At 40.2% G+C, this 13,803-nt stretch overlaps 2 protein-coding genes across 2 annotated transcripts; both read right to left on the bottom strand.

Moving 5' to 3' along the window:
• Positions 1-71: 71 nt before the first annotated feature.
• On the bottom strand, positions 72-4,244 carry aip (aryl hydrocarbon receptor interacting protein). The gene is made up of 7 exons (XM_072385098.1): positions 4,110-4,244; positions 3,366-3,548; positions 3,100-3,288; positions 2,616-2,792; positions 2,312-2,453; positions 1,192-1,421; positions 72-1,095 (listed from the first exon to the last, which is right to left on the bottom strand). The coding sequence occupies exons 1-7, from the start codon at positions 4,206-4,208 to the stop codon at positions 1,090-1,092; spliced, it is 1,026 nt and encodes a 341-aa protein (XP_072241199.1). The 5' UTR covers positions 4,209-4,244; the 3' UTR covers positions 72-1,089.
• Positions 4,245-4,954: 710 nt separating this feature from the next.
• On the bottom strand, positions 4,955-10,076 carry tmem134 (transmembrane protein 134). The gene is made up of 8 exons (XM_072385092.1): positions 9,860-10,076; positions 9,157-9,423; positions 9,004-9,071; positions 8,816-8,902; positions 8,654-8,730; positions 6,842-6,886; positions 5,363-5,416; positions 4,955-5,256 (listed from the first exon to the last, which is right to left on the bottom strand). Exons 2-8 carry the CDS (start codon positions 9,364-9,366, stop codon positions 5,174-5,176), a joined length of 624 nt encoding a protein of 207 aa, XP_072241193.1. The 5' UTR covers positions 9,367-9,423; positions 9,860-10,076; the 3' UTR covers positions 4,955-5,173.
• Between the last annotated feature and the right edge of the window lie 3,727 nt (positions 10,077-13,803).

The following is a 13,803-nucleotide window of genomic DNA, read 5'->3' as shown; positions in this document are numbered from 1 at the left end:
CTTCATCTAAAAACTGCACAATACACATAATGAAAAGCGTTGTGTAAAAGAAGACTAAACAAATACCCAGCTGGAGTTTCCCAAATTTATTTTCAGTTACACAATCACAGCCTCCGTAATAATCTCACTTCAGACGGGCTAATGACCCACCACGTCACATGTGATGGTAGCTCTGAGTGAGGAAGATGCTGTGGGCTTTTTCTGAGTACATCTGGATAACAGCAACAACAAAATAAGATACTTGTTTTTTTTTTTTTTTTTTAAATACATGTAATAGATACAAAGGAGAAAGGAAAAAAACAAAACAAGTGTGTGTGTTTTACATGATGATTGTCACAGACCACCTCTGCCTCGTGTCCCACGCTCCATGTGGTGATGGTGCTTCAGCTGTGAGCAGGCTGGCAACGGTGTGCACGATGTGTGCCCCCCCCTCAAAAAAAACCCCCAAAAACAACACATTTCTGCAGGGAGAGCATATCTGTGTGGATTTAGATTCCACTGCAATGTTGACTAATAACTACACAGAATCTTAAGGATTCTGACAGCTTTTCAGAGAAGGAAAAATAACATTCCTAGCCTACTGGTATCTAGTGCAATGGTTAAAAAAAAAAGTAGTGAATTAATCATTAAACAAGGGAATAAAAAAAATATCCACCTGCAGTAAGATGTGAAAGATATTTTTTACGGTTGAAATTCTGCCGGATGCTCACAGCTAGGAGCAAGTTGTTTACAGAGAATGTTAAAACAATGTCTCAAAACCTCTGGGACAAAATAAAACGAAAACTCAGTTTTTGCAGGTTCTGCAGGGCAACGCAGGCCTGAGATTTCTGAGGGGGCCGGGACTTTTTTTTTTTTTTTTAAAGTCTGGCTGATAACATTAGCATGTTCCAATCGAAGCCTTTTCCTTTTTTTTTTTTTTTTTCACTTGTAAAGTCAGACGAGTAAGGCAGGAATGACAGTTGTGTAAGTGTGATGGAGAGCAGGTTGGCAGCGTGTTTGGCTGAGACAAACTAAAACACCAAGAGTGTCTTCTGTTCCTCCCCCCTCTTGAAATTCATTGGCATGCTCGAGTCTGATCGGTTACGAGATTCAACCCTGTGATGGGGGGGGGGACATAAGAGATTTGATCACATTAATACGTGAACTGACGAACAATTAGAGAGAAAAAAAGACCAGACTAACTGGACTGACCGTAGTGGCGGTGGCTGGTCGTGTGTTGAAGTCAAATAGACCTTTGTAACGACCCTTTTCCTCCTTCTCCTTGGAGCGGAGCTTCTCCTCCATGGCCCTCAGCTCCTTGGACACAGACTGTCCCAGGGAAGGGTCCAGTGCCAGCACCTTGGCAAAGTCGGCTCGAGCCTCCGTCTCATTCCACACCGCAGCATGAGCTTTAGCCCGCTTGTAGTAGGCCTTCACGTTGTCTGGTGAGAAAGGAGAGAATGTTTTGACGGGAAAGATCTGTCACTGATAAACACACCACTTTCAGTTCAACCAGGTTTGAAAAGAATGCTACCCAGCTCAAAAGTTGAATTATGTTCTTCTGAGAAGTGACGATACAGCAGAAAATAAATTAATGAGCAACTTTAGGGGCGGAAAAGGCTGCTTAAAGTGTCAAATGCTTGTCATTTTCCTTGTTGCACAGGCCTCTGGTCAGTATGGACAGAGTTCATCTGAACTTTTATCAGATACAGACACCTAAAAAGGTGCCTCGTTAATTATGATTTACTAAAGATACTTACCAGTTGTTTAAGGCAAACTTTAAAGTGCATTTATACATATTTCGAGGTCATTTGAGCTTCAGTCTGGCCGGGACTGGCTTGCAAATATGGCCCAGAATCCATATTTTCCAAGAAAGTAAAAAGATCACAGAGAACATAATCAAATGGGCTGCAACTTCAAGATAAACTATCCAATTTGGGGAAAAACTAAAGTGAGCTGTGTTGGAATGACACAGTTGACACATTACAGTTAAATAAATAAATGAACAAATAAATAAAACACTAATCTGTAATAACAAAAGTGGATGTTACAGAGAAAATGGATCATAGCTGGACACAACACAGTTTAGCTTCTGCATACGAGGACAACCAGTTTTAGGAAATTAGCTGTTAATATGAACAAATGATGCAAACAAATCCATGACTAATCAGTTAATGTGACGGTTCATTATATGAGTATAGTGTGAATATGCATACTTTTCCCCAAACCAAGACCCATCCCACCAATCTGCACTTATGTTAAATAAGTAACCGCAGTGTGCTGTGGCGACTAAATCTCTGCCTGTTCCTAAACGACAACAACAAAGTCTTACCCTCATATTTGAAGACCAAGGAGGAGCAGTGTTCAATGACATCATAGTACTGGCCCAACAGTAACAGGCACTGACAGTAATTGAGAAGCAGTGGTGTGATCATTTGGTCCAACTTTATCCAACTTTCATCTCCAGGATGCTCCTGAATGGAGAGTGAAAAAGCACACAGAGGAGTGAAGAGAAGCTTGGATTCGCTTTGTTACAACAGACAGGATCAAATAAGTCAAGTGCAAACTAAAACACCAAGATGTCGCTGTGTTCCAGCTCACAAGATTGAAGCACAGAGGACTGAATGTCCCCTAACCTTCATCTGCAGATTTTTGAGGCAGGCGATGCCATTGTAGTACTTCTCTGAAGCTTCCTTAATTTTGCCTTGTTTGAAGAGCATGTTGCCCTCCTCGTGGACATGAGGCACAAAGTCGAGCTTCTCCTTATCACTCATAGCCCACATATCCAGCTGGAAGGAACCGGGTGGAAGAACCTGGGCAGACAACAAGATGGGAGATCAATGGCCCCTGCAGCAGCAAAACGGAATCCTGCACGAATTTTTTACATATTACTTTCAGTTTAGTTTGTGAACTCTCTGAGGATCTGTAATAAAGTAAGAATTGATCAGTTTTACAATTGCCTTATTTTATCATTCATGCTTGTTCGCTGCTTTGATGAAGTGAAGTTTACGTGGTTAAGGATTTTACAAACGAAACATAAAAATACGTCAGTCCGCAAGAGAAAAGTATCAGAAGAGAATCAAAAGCTACAAAACTCGGCACCGTCTCCTGCCTGCTTACCTCCAGCAGCTCAATGGTGAAGACAAGAGGCTGTGGGTTGGCCTGAAGATGATCCAAGTCTTTGTGCCCTAAAGAGTGGTGGGAGTGGATCTGAGCAATTCCACAGCAGTGCCTCTGACCCTCCAGAGGGTCTTTGCCAGCGCTAATGTTTCTCAGGGACTGGGACACAAGCGGGTACAACGCTGTGTGCTGAAATTTGACAGAAAGCAATCAGTGCTGAGGAAATAGCAACTTGTCATCAAATCCAGTATGACCAGGGCTCTAACCTTTGTATCGCAGGTAAATTCTGCAATCTCGCCTTGTTTCATAGTGATAACTACTCTTTCCCACGCAGCCAGTTTAAACTTCTTGCCCAGGATGAGCTCCATAGGTTTGCTACCACCCTCCATGCTTCTGGAGTCATCCAGCACGGTTCCATCACACAGGCTGGTGCGGTAGTGAAAGACCACCTGATATACAAACAAGCAAACAAATACAAAACATGAGTACAAACACAGACAGGACAGGCGGTTGAAATAAGTACTGTGGCATCACAAGCGATGGGTGTGTAGCTAGTTACTTGTTTTTACCGCAAACAAAAGAGAAATCAGCACCTCTCTGACAAGCCTGGAGAGTTTTCTCACCCATCATATTGTGACCAATCAAAACAACGGAAAACTGAAGGACCTGGCCAGCTGACGAATCAGCGTTTAAAAACATGCCATCCGGTCCCGCCCACTATCATTCCATCTAAAGAAAAATCATAGGGGCTAAAATTCACCAGGCTAAATGCCGTCTTTCCAAGGTGTAATCCTGGATCAATTCATAAACTACACAGCTTACAAGTCCGTCGATGGTGTCAGTATATGTCTGAATTACAGGTAGTAAAGCGTCCATCCACCCAACCACGTCTCGTGTTTGGCAAAGATATAACCACTGATAGCATTACCGTAGCTAATGTGCCTCGTTACGTTATATAATCATTTTCAGCACACAAGACGGAACCCATTCAAGCGCAGATAGTGCTTTACCTTGGTTCCATTAGGGAAGGTCGACAGCTCTCCTTTACCAGGACTGACTAGTTTCTTTTTTATTCCTTCTTCGAGAAGCTTGCGTGCCTCTTCCTCCATCCTTCACCGTTCACGACGAATGACGAAGTTTACCGAAGCCAGTTGATTCGCAGACGTCACGTCCCCCTCGGACTGTGACGTCATTACACAACACGAGTCATTTCTTTACCATGAAAACCCACACAACATGCACCACGTTGCATTTTTGACTAGACAGATAATTTATATATACAGTCAAGCCCGAAATTATTCATACCTCTAATGCCAGAAGCATTAGCCATTAAAAGTACAGCAATGTTCTAATTTCCCTTTGGGATAATAAGTATTTTTTTATTTTAATCTAATTTAGTTTATAATTTAATTTCCCCATTTCCTTAATATGAAAAAAAAATGCTCTTATGCTAACCACCCACAGAAATGGCACAGCTGTCAAAAGACAGCGGCATTCGGTTGCTCTGGTAACCAGAAAAATCTCAGAGATCATGTTTATTTTGGTTAGACAGAATAAGTCAAGCCTATTTTTGTTCAGATTTGTACCCTCCCTCTCTTGGGCCAAGCCAGTTGACAATTTGTTCCTCTGATTGGTTTCATGCCTCAGCGATTTTGCATATCTACAATTTTGTATACATTTATGTATCACTTATTTCCAAAAGGGCAAAGTGAAACCTGTTCTCAGCATGCTTGCTGCAGTCTATAAAACAACAATACTCCAAGTTTATAGACTAACTCAAGCTTCACTGGCAACTAAATCAACTCGACACAAATTAAAATATACAACATTTTTATTGTAATTTCACAGACATCATTCATACGACATGGAAACCACAGGTTTTGAGTATGCATAAAAAAAAATGTCAGTCCATGTAGTGGAAATATAGTCAAAGCCCAAAGTGGTTCAAGCAGTAGTGGTCAATGATAAGAGGAAAAAAAACAACCACCTGGCAATATATTTTGTTACAGATGGCAAAATACATTTCATCATATAGAAAATTAAGAAATGGAGTGAAAATGTATCTCACAAAATGTCATTTTTCAAAATAAGGCAGGTAGAAAAGTTTGAAGCCTCTTCTGCCACGGACAGCACAGCTTATGTAGATCACATGATACACTGGAGGAAATACAAGGAACGCCAACACAGGATGGCGTTAATTACACAGTTAAGGGTCAAATGAAAAAAAAAAAAAAAAAGTTTTTGTCATAAATGATCACTTTACCTCCAGGGATGAAGAGAAGAAATCCAGGTACAAAGAAAATAGCACTTGAAACACCTGTTGGGACACTTTCATTAGTTACAATCCAGACAGAAAGTCATCAACACTAATCTTTGCAACCAAATATTAAAGGAATTGTTCAATTTCATTGGGACAAAGATGACGGTTGGAGTGTGTTTTGTTTTGTTGTTAACATGAAGGGTGTCGACATAAATGTGGTTCCTTTTTTTTTTTTAACTAGGTCTATCTCAATTTGTTTATTTCCTTCCGAATAACTCGAGACAAGTTTTCAGGATGTAAACATGAAGCATGATTTACATTTTAGTGTGAAATTGTTCATTCTAACATCCCAGAGCAGGAATATTCCAACAGGTATCCTTTGAATGGTGTTATGGTGCTTTTCCCCCCTCTTATCTGCTTTTCCCCCCTCTTATCTGTCTTCTCAAACCCGCTGGTTGAGGTGGATGGCCACCCTTCCTGAGTCTGGTTCTGCCAGAGGTTTCTTCCTGTTAAAAGGGAGTCGTTCCTTTCCACAGTCGCCACAGGCATGCTCAGGACGGGAGATTGGACTGAAGACAAGTTTCGGTGCAATCTGTTGGTTTCCTTAGCTACGATACTATTTTTTGAATTGGCTCTATATGAATTAATTGGATTATGATTACAATTAATTGAATTCCAACTGGCTTGAATTGGACTATATTACTTAAGTGCCTTGAGATGACAATTGTTGTAATCTGACGCAATATAAATAAAATTGAATTGAATTAAACTGAATATATTGCTCTGTTATTCCTTAAAAGAAGTAAGTCTGGGTTCATTTTTAACATCTTGTCCACACACCATTATTCATTGCAAGAAGATGGTAAAAATCCAGACTTTGACTTTTGGTCCTACAAAAATAAATAAATCCAAGGACTTTTCTCAAGATTATACACAAGTATAATATTGCTGCTGCCAGAAACATGTGCAATGACACCAAAAAGGCCGTATTTGAACTGTTCTGGATGATCAAAAGTCCTAATCCTCAACTACAAACTAAACCTGGCAGTCCCCAGATATGTGTTTATTCAGCTCTGTGCCCCCACCGCAGTCGTTAAAGTAAACCAGCAGTACAGACTGGCCCTTCATGATCGGATTGAGAAACAATGTTCTATAGCAACAAGTGACCTTTGCCTTTGAAAGCCTTTATACCACCAATGAAACGATGCGTCTGATGGCATTGTAAAGACAACAGATTCATAAACAATCAAACAAACAGGTTTGAATCATTTACATTAAAAACAAAACAAAAAAACCCACTAATTTACAAATTAATTTAATTACCTAAACATCTGTCAATAGAGACTAAGTTTATGTAGTTTGTTATCAGTGGATCGATTTCTAGGTAAAATTTCCTTTTAAAAGTACGTTTGGATTAATTGCCAAACTCCGGGACACAAAAAAAACCCCTAAAACTAGTCCAGCTTAACTTTTCTTCCTTACCTGCATTTGGATTCAGCTGTATGACAACACCAGTGAAAATGAGAGCTACAAAGAAACAAAGCAAAGAGACGCGAGTGAGAAGAAGTGACAAATCCCCACATACATGCGTGCATTTTTAAAACACTTGATTGTCCTTAAATGTTTCAGATGCTTTAGTAAAAACGTGTTGATATTCAGTTGATCAGTGAGGACAAAGGTCAGAGTGCCAGGGATGTCACTTACTCAACACTGAGCAAACAAGGTGGTGTAAAACTGCAAAACCATTGGGAGCGGTTTATGTTAAAATAATAACATGTTTAAAGCCTTACATTATGTTAGAATGCTATAAGTCAAGGTTGCAATGGGATAAAGCTCACCAAAGATCATGATAAAGCAGCAATAACTCTGCTCACATATAACATTGGTTACCGAGGGGAGGTCTTTCCGATCATTTTATCCATGTTCACAGTTTCTCATCACAAACGTTTAAGTTTGTGATGTCTGGCATCCAGACTTTTGTAGAAATGAGGCACATATGGACAATCGGGATGCCCAGTTTCCAGCCAGCGGCCTGGAAATTTAAGCATTCAAGGTGTGCCTAAATAGAACGGTGACGTTCTATAAAGTGTGCAGACACTTTATAATTGCCGCTTCACATTTAAAGTAACTGATTTTAGCTCATTTCTCCAAACAGAACAGCTTAAACTCTCATATGTTTGCGGAATGACCCGCACTAACTGCTCACCTCAGGTCAATCCCTGACATTTGAGTTGGAGGAAGGTCAGGCTGTTCCATAACATCATTATTCTTTGCTAGGAGGTCTGCTGTATGATTTGTTTTGTAATGAGTCAGTTCATGTCAGTTTGCTTTGAGACCTACTGTTAAAAATCAGTTGTCTCTGTTCAATAGACTATACTGAGCGGTCCTGACCCTGACGCAGAATAACAGGTTCACATCAGAATACTACCATACAGTAATATTTTTGACTTTGCAAAGTTAAAAGTGGTTAAAAAAAAAAAGTACTGCAACACTATAATTCCCTTACAAACTAATAAAGCACTTCTAATTGAACTTTCATTAAAGCCCAACCAATATTTCAGTTAGCCAAAATTATCAGCTGATACTGGTCTATCACAGATATATACACATAGTATGTGTTCACCAATTGGAGTTTTTGCGTAAAGGGTGTTGCAAGAAGAGGTTTTTGAGGTCATTAAGGAATGGAGTCATCACATTGTTTGTCCTGTTTCAGGTGAAACTTCTGTCTATAATATTACCTTCTACGTTAATGCTAATACTTCACATACTTCCTGCTCAAGAGTATTCATTTTGCATCGTTTGCTTAAAGGGACAAACTATTAAAAAAAAAAATAAGAAAACGCATGTTTATGTCTGAAGTAAACAACAATTCAAATTGCCAGTCATTCTTCTGTCAGTTTGGTGTGTGGTAGTCTGAGTTCGGTTCACTGTGTGTGCTACTGTGAGCTCTCAGGCTATTTACTATATTCTCTGTCACATAGTAATAACGTTATTCAAGCGTTATTTATGTATATAAGTGGAGAGTAGAGCTGAGCGAGTAACTCTGCCCTTTGCCCTAAAACAGGCTGATTTGAATAGAACTGTCTCTCTGTAGTAGAATCGTGTGACAGACATTTCACTAAAGGAATTGTGTAAAAAAGGGCAGGATATTCCTCCTTAAAGTGGGACCTGTGTATCTACTACAACATGACACAAACAGAAGAACGTGTCGTCCTTATAACAGCCACTGCAGAATATTCCTGGCTGCCTATTGTACATCTAATGAGTGGAAAAACAACTGTGCTCATGACTCACCAACTCCAGTGATGAGGAGGAGGAATGAAGCGAGAACGACTCTTCTATTTTTCTTCACCAGCGGATGGGACACCCACCTGAGGAACATGTTTTTAAAGTATCTCTGCTTATTTTTCCCTCTGTGTGTGTGTGTGTGTGTGTGAGAGACGTGTTTGAGCGTACCCGCAGCAGTGTGCAGAGAGCTGCGTGACAGAACTCAAGGTGCTGAAGGACCACTGCGAGCTGCAGTAAGACAGAGTCGAAGGGTCACTGTGGAGAGAGCGCAAGCAGGCTTTGTCTCACAAATTTAAAGGATAAACAGTCAAGAAAGAAGGAAAGCCACAGCGGTACCCCTACCTATAAAAACCCACCTGATTTTGAAGAAGTTATTGAAAGAGGAATTGGCATTGTTGCCTACTGCGTCTTCATTTTCTAGATTCTAAAGAAGCAGCAGATTTCAATGGACAAGTAGTGAAGACAACATATTGCACAAAGATAAGTGGTTCAGATGGAAGTATGGTTACCTGATACTTTAAGTTGCTGTGTTCCGGGGAGCCAGTGTCAGCAGGCGAAGGATGAGTCTGAGGTTTGGAGAAAGTCAGAGGACCAAATGTCATCTCTCCTTCCCTGTCCTTGTCTCTGCTCTTCCATCCCTCCGTCTCTCCATCGGACACAGCACCCTCCTCATCTCCCTCCAATGCAAAGGCATCATCAATAGTAAACTGCGCTGCCATCCCTTCCGTGGTGGTTGGTTGCCTCTTACACCTTGAGGTCCTCTGATTTGATGCTCACTAAGATGCAAGAGCACAGTTCAGTGTTACAACAACAGTACTCTGGTATATTCTGACATCAATTGTATTTTCCATCTTCATTCGTATACGTAGGAGAGCACACGACTTCTGGGACTAAAGCCTAACTTGGACATATATTCATTTATTTTTGTTACATTTTTGCTTCCGCCAAGCTGAGTATTTTTCTCTAACGGTTAAAGCGCGCGCGCACATGCCTAAACGTACGACAAATGAGTCGAAAGCTGCATTTAATTAACCTAATTATCTCAAACCCAGCTTACACACCGACATCAAAACACGTAGAAGCTCCCCTTTGGTCACCACAGTAAAACGGAATTACAATAAACGAGCGGTGGCTAACTGGCTCTGCTGTCGGTTTCTTCCATTGTTTGTCCTCTTTCCGCTTACCGATCAGATGACGAGCAGGAAAACTTACTGTCTTTGGTAAATCTTTTCACAAGCGAGGCAAAACTAGGCTTCAAGTTGCTCCGAGACGTGTCACATATTGGTGGAGTCTGAGGCGACTCAGTATAGGACCTTTACAAGCCAAATGCTTGTGTGCGCTGGTGTGGAAAAGACTCCCGTAGAAGTTTGGACTCTACACTTTCTTTAGGCTTTACTAACGCACGTCTCGACTGTCGATTGCACATGACTGATTACGCCCAAACAGCTCTGTTCTGGTGTCAGTCCGCTCAGTCGACAGTCGATAGGCTCCTGAACTTTCAATCCTGGATCCCTAATTTTGTAAGTGGGCTACAAAATATAGAACATCTTTTTCTGTCCAACTTTGTTGTAACAGCCGCACAAACAAACTAATATTCAAAGTGATGAATAACATGGACACAGCTGCCACACTTCTGATATATGCATAATTACTTCATTGGATTTCATTCCAATTGGTAACAAAAAAAACAATAAAGGTAGACAAAACGCATCCGTGTTAAAGGATCTTTGCAAAAAGTCTAACTAATCAAAATAGCCAATTTTACAAAGAGGGTCATTGTTTACTGTGAGAGTAAACCAAGATAGACTTAGTGCCGTTTTTGTTGTTTGGATGTTTTGGATTGTTTTACAGTTTTTAAGAAATATATAATACTATCCGTTTACTGCCGATTTGTGGCTGCTATATTAAATTTGGGTATCAAATACACTCGGTTAAGTTTTACAACTTCATTGTTAGGTGTTGGAGTTCAATTTACTTGGGTACAGTAAAAAAATGATGTAATGTGAAGAAATGCAAAGCTTCTGCCTCGGAGAATGACACAGAAGTGCATGGTCTAATTCATATAATTCAAGCTGAGCTGAAGCAGGCATAAAAAATTTAAAAAGAATGGACTGTTTCAAATTAGCAATGACTCCTGACCTAAATTCCATCATCGGATCCAAAAACTACCTTGTTAGAAGTTATGCATAAAAACCTCAAAGTTATAAAGTTTGCATCCTAGTGGATGGAGAAGCTTCTAGGTCATAGATTAAAAAAAAAATGACGACAAGAAATATTACACTCCACCCCTGGGTGGGGGTGTTTGTGCCATATTCAGGGACAATATACCCATCCACAAATAGTCATTCTGGGTTTATTCATCATTTGAGTATGTGCCATTCAAGATAAAACGATCTTATATACTTTATATCACCATTTACAAACTACCATAGAATTGTTTTATTGATGATTTTACTGTATTACTTTCAATTGTGTGCTCTGCTTTTGAATGTTTAGTCATAATAAGGGACTTGAATGTGCACATGGAAAGCAAACTAAAGAACTCACTGCTGTCCTTGAAATGTTTGGTCTAACTCAACGTGTAAGGGAGCCCACCCACAGAAGAGGGCACACTCTAAATGTGCTTATTTCAAAGGGTGTTGTCGATGTTGCTTTATCTGAACATTCTTGTGTTTTCTTTGACCTGTCTGTTACACCCAAACCAGCAGTTGGGTTTGCAGTTGTTCAGGAAAGACTCATAAATGACAGAACAGGGACACGGTTTATGGAAATGATTAGGTTTGAGAACACCTCATGTTCTAATGCTGATGATCTGTTGAACTCTTACACATCAAGTCTCTTAAATGTTTTGGATACCATTGCTCCTGTCAAGGTTAGAATGGTTAAAAGTAGGCAAAGGGCACCATGCAGAAAAGAAGAGTCGGTCAGGGCACAGAAAAGGGAGTGCCGGAGAGCCGAATGGAAATGGCACAAGTCAAAGCTCTGGGTTCATTATGAGATTTACAAAGAAAACCTATGTATGTTCAACCAGACTTTCAACCAGTTATTTTTCTGAAATCATCAAAAACTGCAGTAACAACTCTCGTATCCTGTTTGCTGCAGTAAACAGATTAACAAACCCTCCAGTTTGCCTTTAGAACTCATTTCTACATCTAAGTGTAATGAGTTTGTAATATTCTTTGATGACAAAGTTCAAGGCATTAAAAATGCAATAATTTCCACAACACAAATAACTACTCTGCAGCCAGCTAGACACCTAGAGCTGACACATCTCACACGTCACTGAAAAAACAGTAGAAGAGATCATCTGCAGTCTTAATTCATCAGCGTGCTGCCATGATTAATTGCCCTCTAGATTTCTAAAGTCTGTGCTGAGCAGTTTGTTACCACAACTTGCTCATCCAGTTAACATCTCACTTCCGAATGGAACATTTTCAAACGCCTTAAAAACTGCTGTCATTAAGCCTCTTCTAAATAAGAGCAGTCTTGATGCCACATTACTGAACAACTACCGGCCCATATCAAACCTGCCATTCTTAGGCAGCTTTGATCAAGGTGACAAACAATATTCACCTGAACACAGATACAGGCAAAGTCTCAGTCTTAGTTCTGCTGGACCTGAGTGCTGCCTTTGACACAGCTGCGCGTGCAATCTTATTACAGAGGTTAGAAGACTGGGTAGGAATCTCTGGTAGTGCTTTAAACTGGTTCAAGTCCTATCTCGAGGACAGGAAGTATTTTGTTGAAATTGGTAACTGTGTCTCAGACCAAATAGCTATGACCTGTGGGGTTCCCCAGGGGTCAATCCTGGGACCCCTAATGTTCAGTCTGTAGATGCTTCCATTAGGCCAGCTAATACGCAGCTATAATGTGCCCTACGACAACTATGCAGATGACACTCAGATCTATGTGTCACTGATGGCAGGAGAACATGGGCCTGTAGATACATTGTGTCACTGCCTCGAACAGATCAGTGTGTGGATGCAAAACAATTTTCTCCTGCTAAACTCAGACAAAACTGAAATTATTGTCTGTCACAGAAACAAAGAGAAAGTGTTATCAGTCACCTTAGGACTCTTTCTCTAAAACCTAATAATCAAGTTAGAAATCTAGGGGTAATATTGGACTCAGATCTGAACTTTAACAGCCACATTAAATCAATAACACCAGCAGCTTTCTACCATCTAAAACATATTGCCAGAATCAAAGGAATAGTGTCTAAACCAGACTTAGAAAGACCAATCCATGCATTTGTCTCCAGCAGGTTAGACCACTGTAACGGCCTGCTCACTAGGCTCTCTAAATGGGCTGTAAGACAGCTGCAGTACATCCAGAATGCTGCTGCTGGAGTCCTGACTAGAACCAGGAAATATGACCACATTAGTCCAGTGCAGGTCTCTGCACTGGCTTCCTGTCGCTCTTCCTGTCTTTAAAACAGCTCTGCTCATGTACAAGTCTCTTCATGGTCTAGCGCCAAAGTATATCTCTGACATGTCAGTTTTATGCTCCTAAAATTTGGAACAGCCTTCCAGAAGATGTGAGACAGACTTCAACTCTGACAATGTTTAAATCCAGGCTGAAAACAGTTCTATTTAGCTGTGCATATGACAACTGAAAGTATTTTATCTGCACTCTTCACTTTTAATTTAATCAATTAATGATTATTTTTTATGTTTTATGGAATGATTTTATTTGCCATTTGTTGATTTTATGTAGCTGAAAAGCACTTTGAATTGCTTTGTGTACGTATTGTGCTCTACAAATAAATTTGCCTTGCCTTGCCTTAAGATAAACCCAATTCCAAAAAAAACTCCATCCCCTCATTTAAACCTGTATTACAGTCTACGGTCTTCTCTGATTTTTGTGTCTAAACTGCTGTGATGGCTTTTGTGCAGTTCCCCATCCAGGATTGGCTGCCCTTTCCTTGCTCTACCTCATGTTACCTGGTTTCCTGCACTCATGTTCTCCATGCAGGAGACAGTTTAAAAAAACAGCAACAATCTATTCACATTTTCAGTTGTTATTGTGATGTCTTGAAATTAAACCCTGTTTTTATTTATTCATTTATTTAAAAATTGTGCTCTTTCAAATGGTATAAATAATGTTCCACATTAAAAAGTACTGGCGCAAGGTGACTGGAGGATTCTTCAAAGACT

Source organism: Leuresthes tenuis, unplaced genomic scaffold, assembly GCF_036924035.1.
Source record: "Leuresthes tenuis unplaced genomic scaffold, fLeuTen1.0.hap1 SCAF_4, whole genome shotgun sequence".
NCBI lineage: Eukaryota > Metazoa > Chordata > Actinopteri > Atheriniformes > Atherinopsidae > Leuresthes > Leuresthes tenuis.
The sequence above is the reverse complement of the archived record's forward strand: the minus strand, read 5'-3'. Positions and strand labels throughout refer to the sequence as shown.

Excerpts from the sequence above, each read along its gene's own strand:
- aip (XM_072385098.1), bottom strand. The coding sequence starts at position 4,208 with ATGGAGGAAGAGGCACGCAAGCTTCTCGAAGAAGGAATAAAAAAGAAA. Across the intron at positions 3,289-3,365 it reads AATTTACCTGCGATACAAAG|CACACAGCGTTGTACCCGCT; the intron begins GTTAGAGCCCTG and ends GTCAAATTTCAG. Across the intron at positions 2,454-2,615 it reads TCAAAAATCTGCAGATGAAG|GAGCATCCTGGAGATGAAAG; the intron begins GTTAGGGGACAT and ends CTCTCCATTCAG.
- tmem134 (XM_072385092.1), bottom strand. The coding sequence starts at position 9,366 with ATGGCAGCGCAGTTTACTATTGATGATGCCTTTGCATTGGAGGGAGAT. Across the intron at positions 8,903-9,003 it reads AATAACTTCTTCAAAATCAG|TGACCCTTCGACTCTGTCTT; the intron begins GTGGGTTTTTAT and ends CTCTCTCCACAG. Across the intron at positions 6,887-8,653 it reads CCTCCTCATCACTGGAGTTG|CTCTCATTTTCACTGGTGTT; the intron begins GTGAGTCATGAG and ends GTTTCTTTGTAG.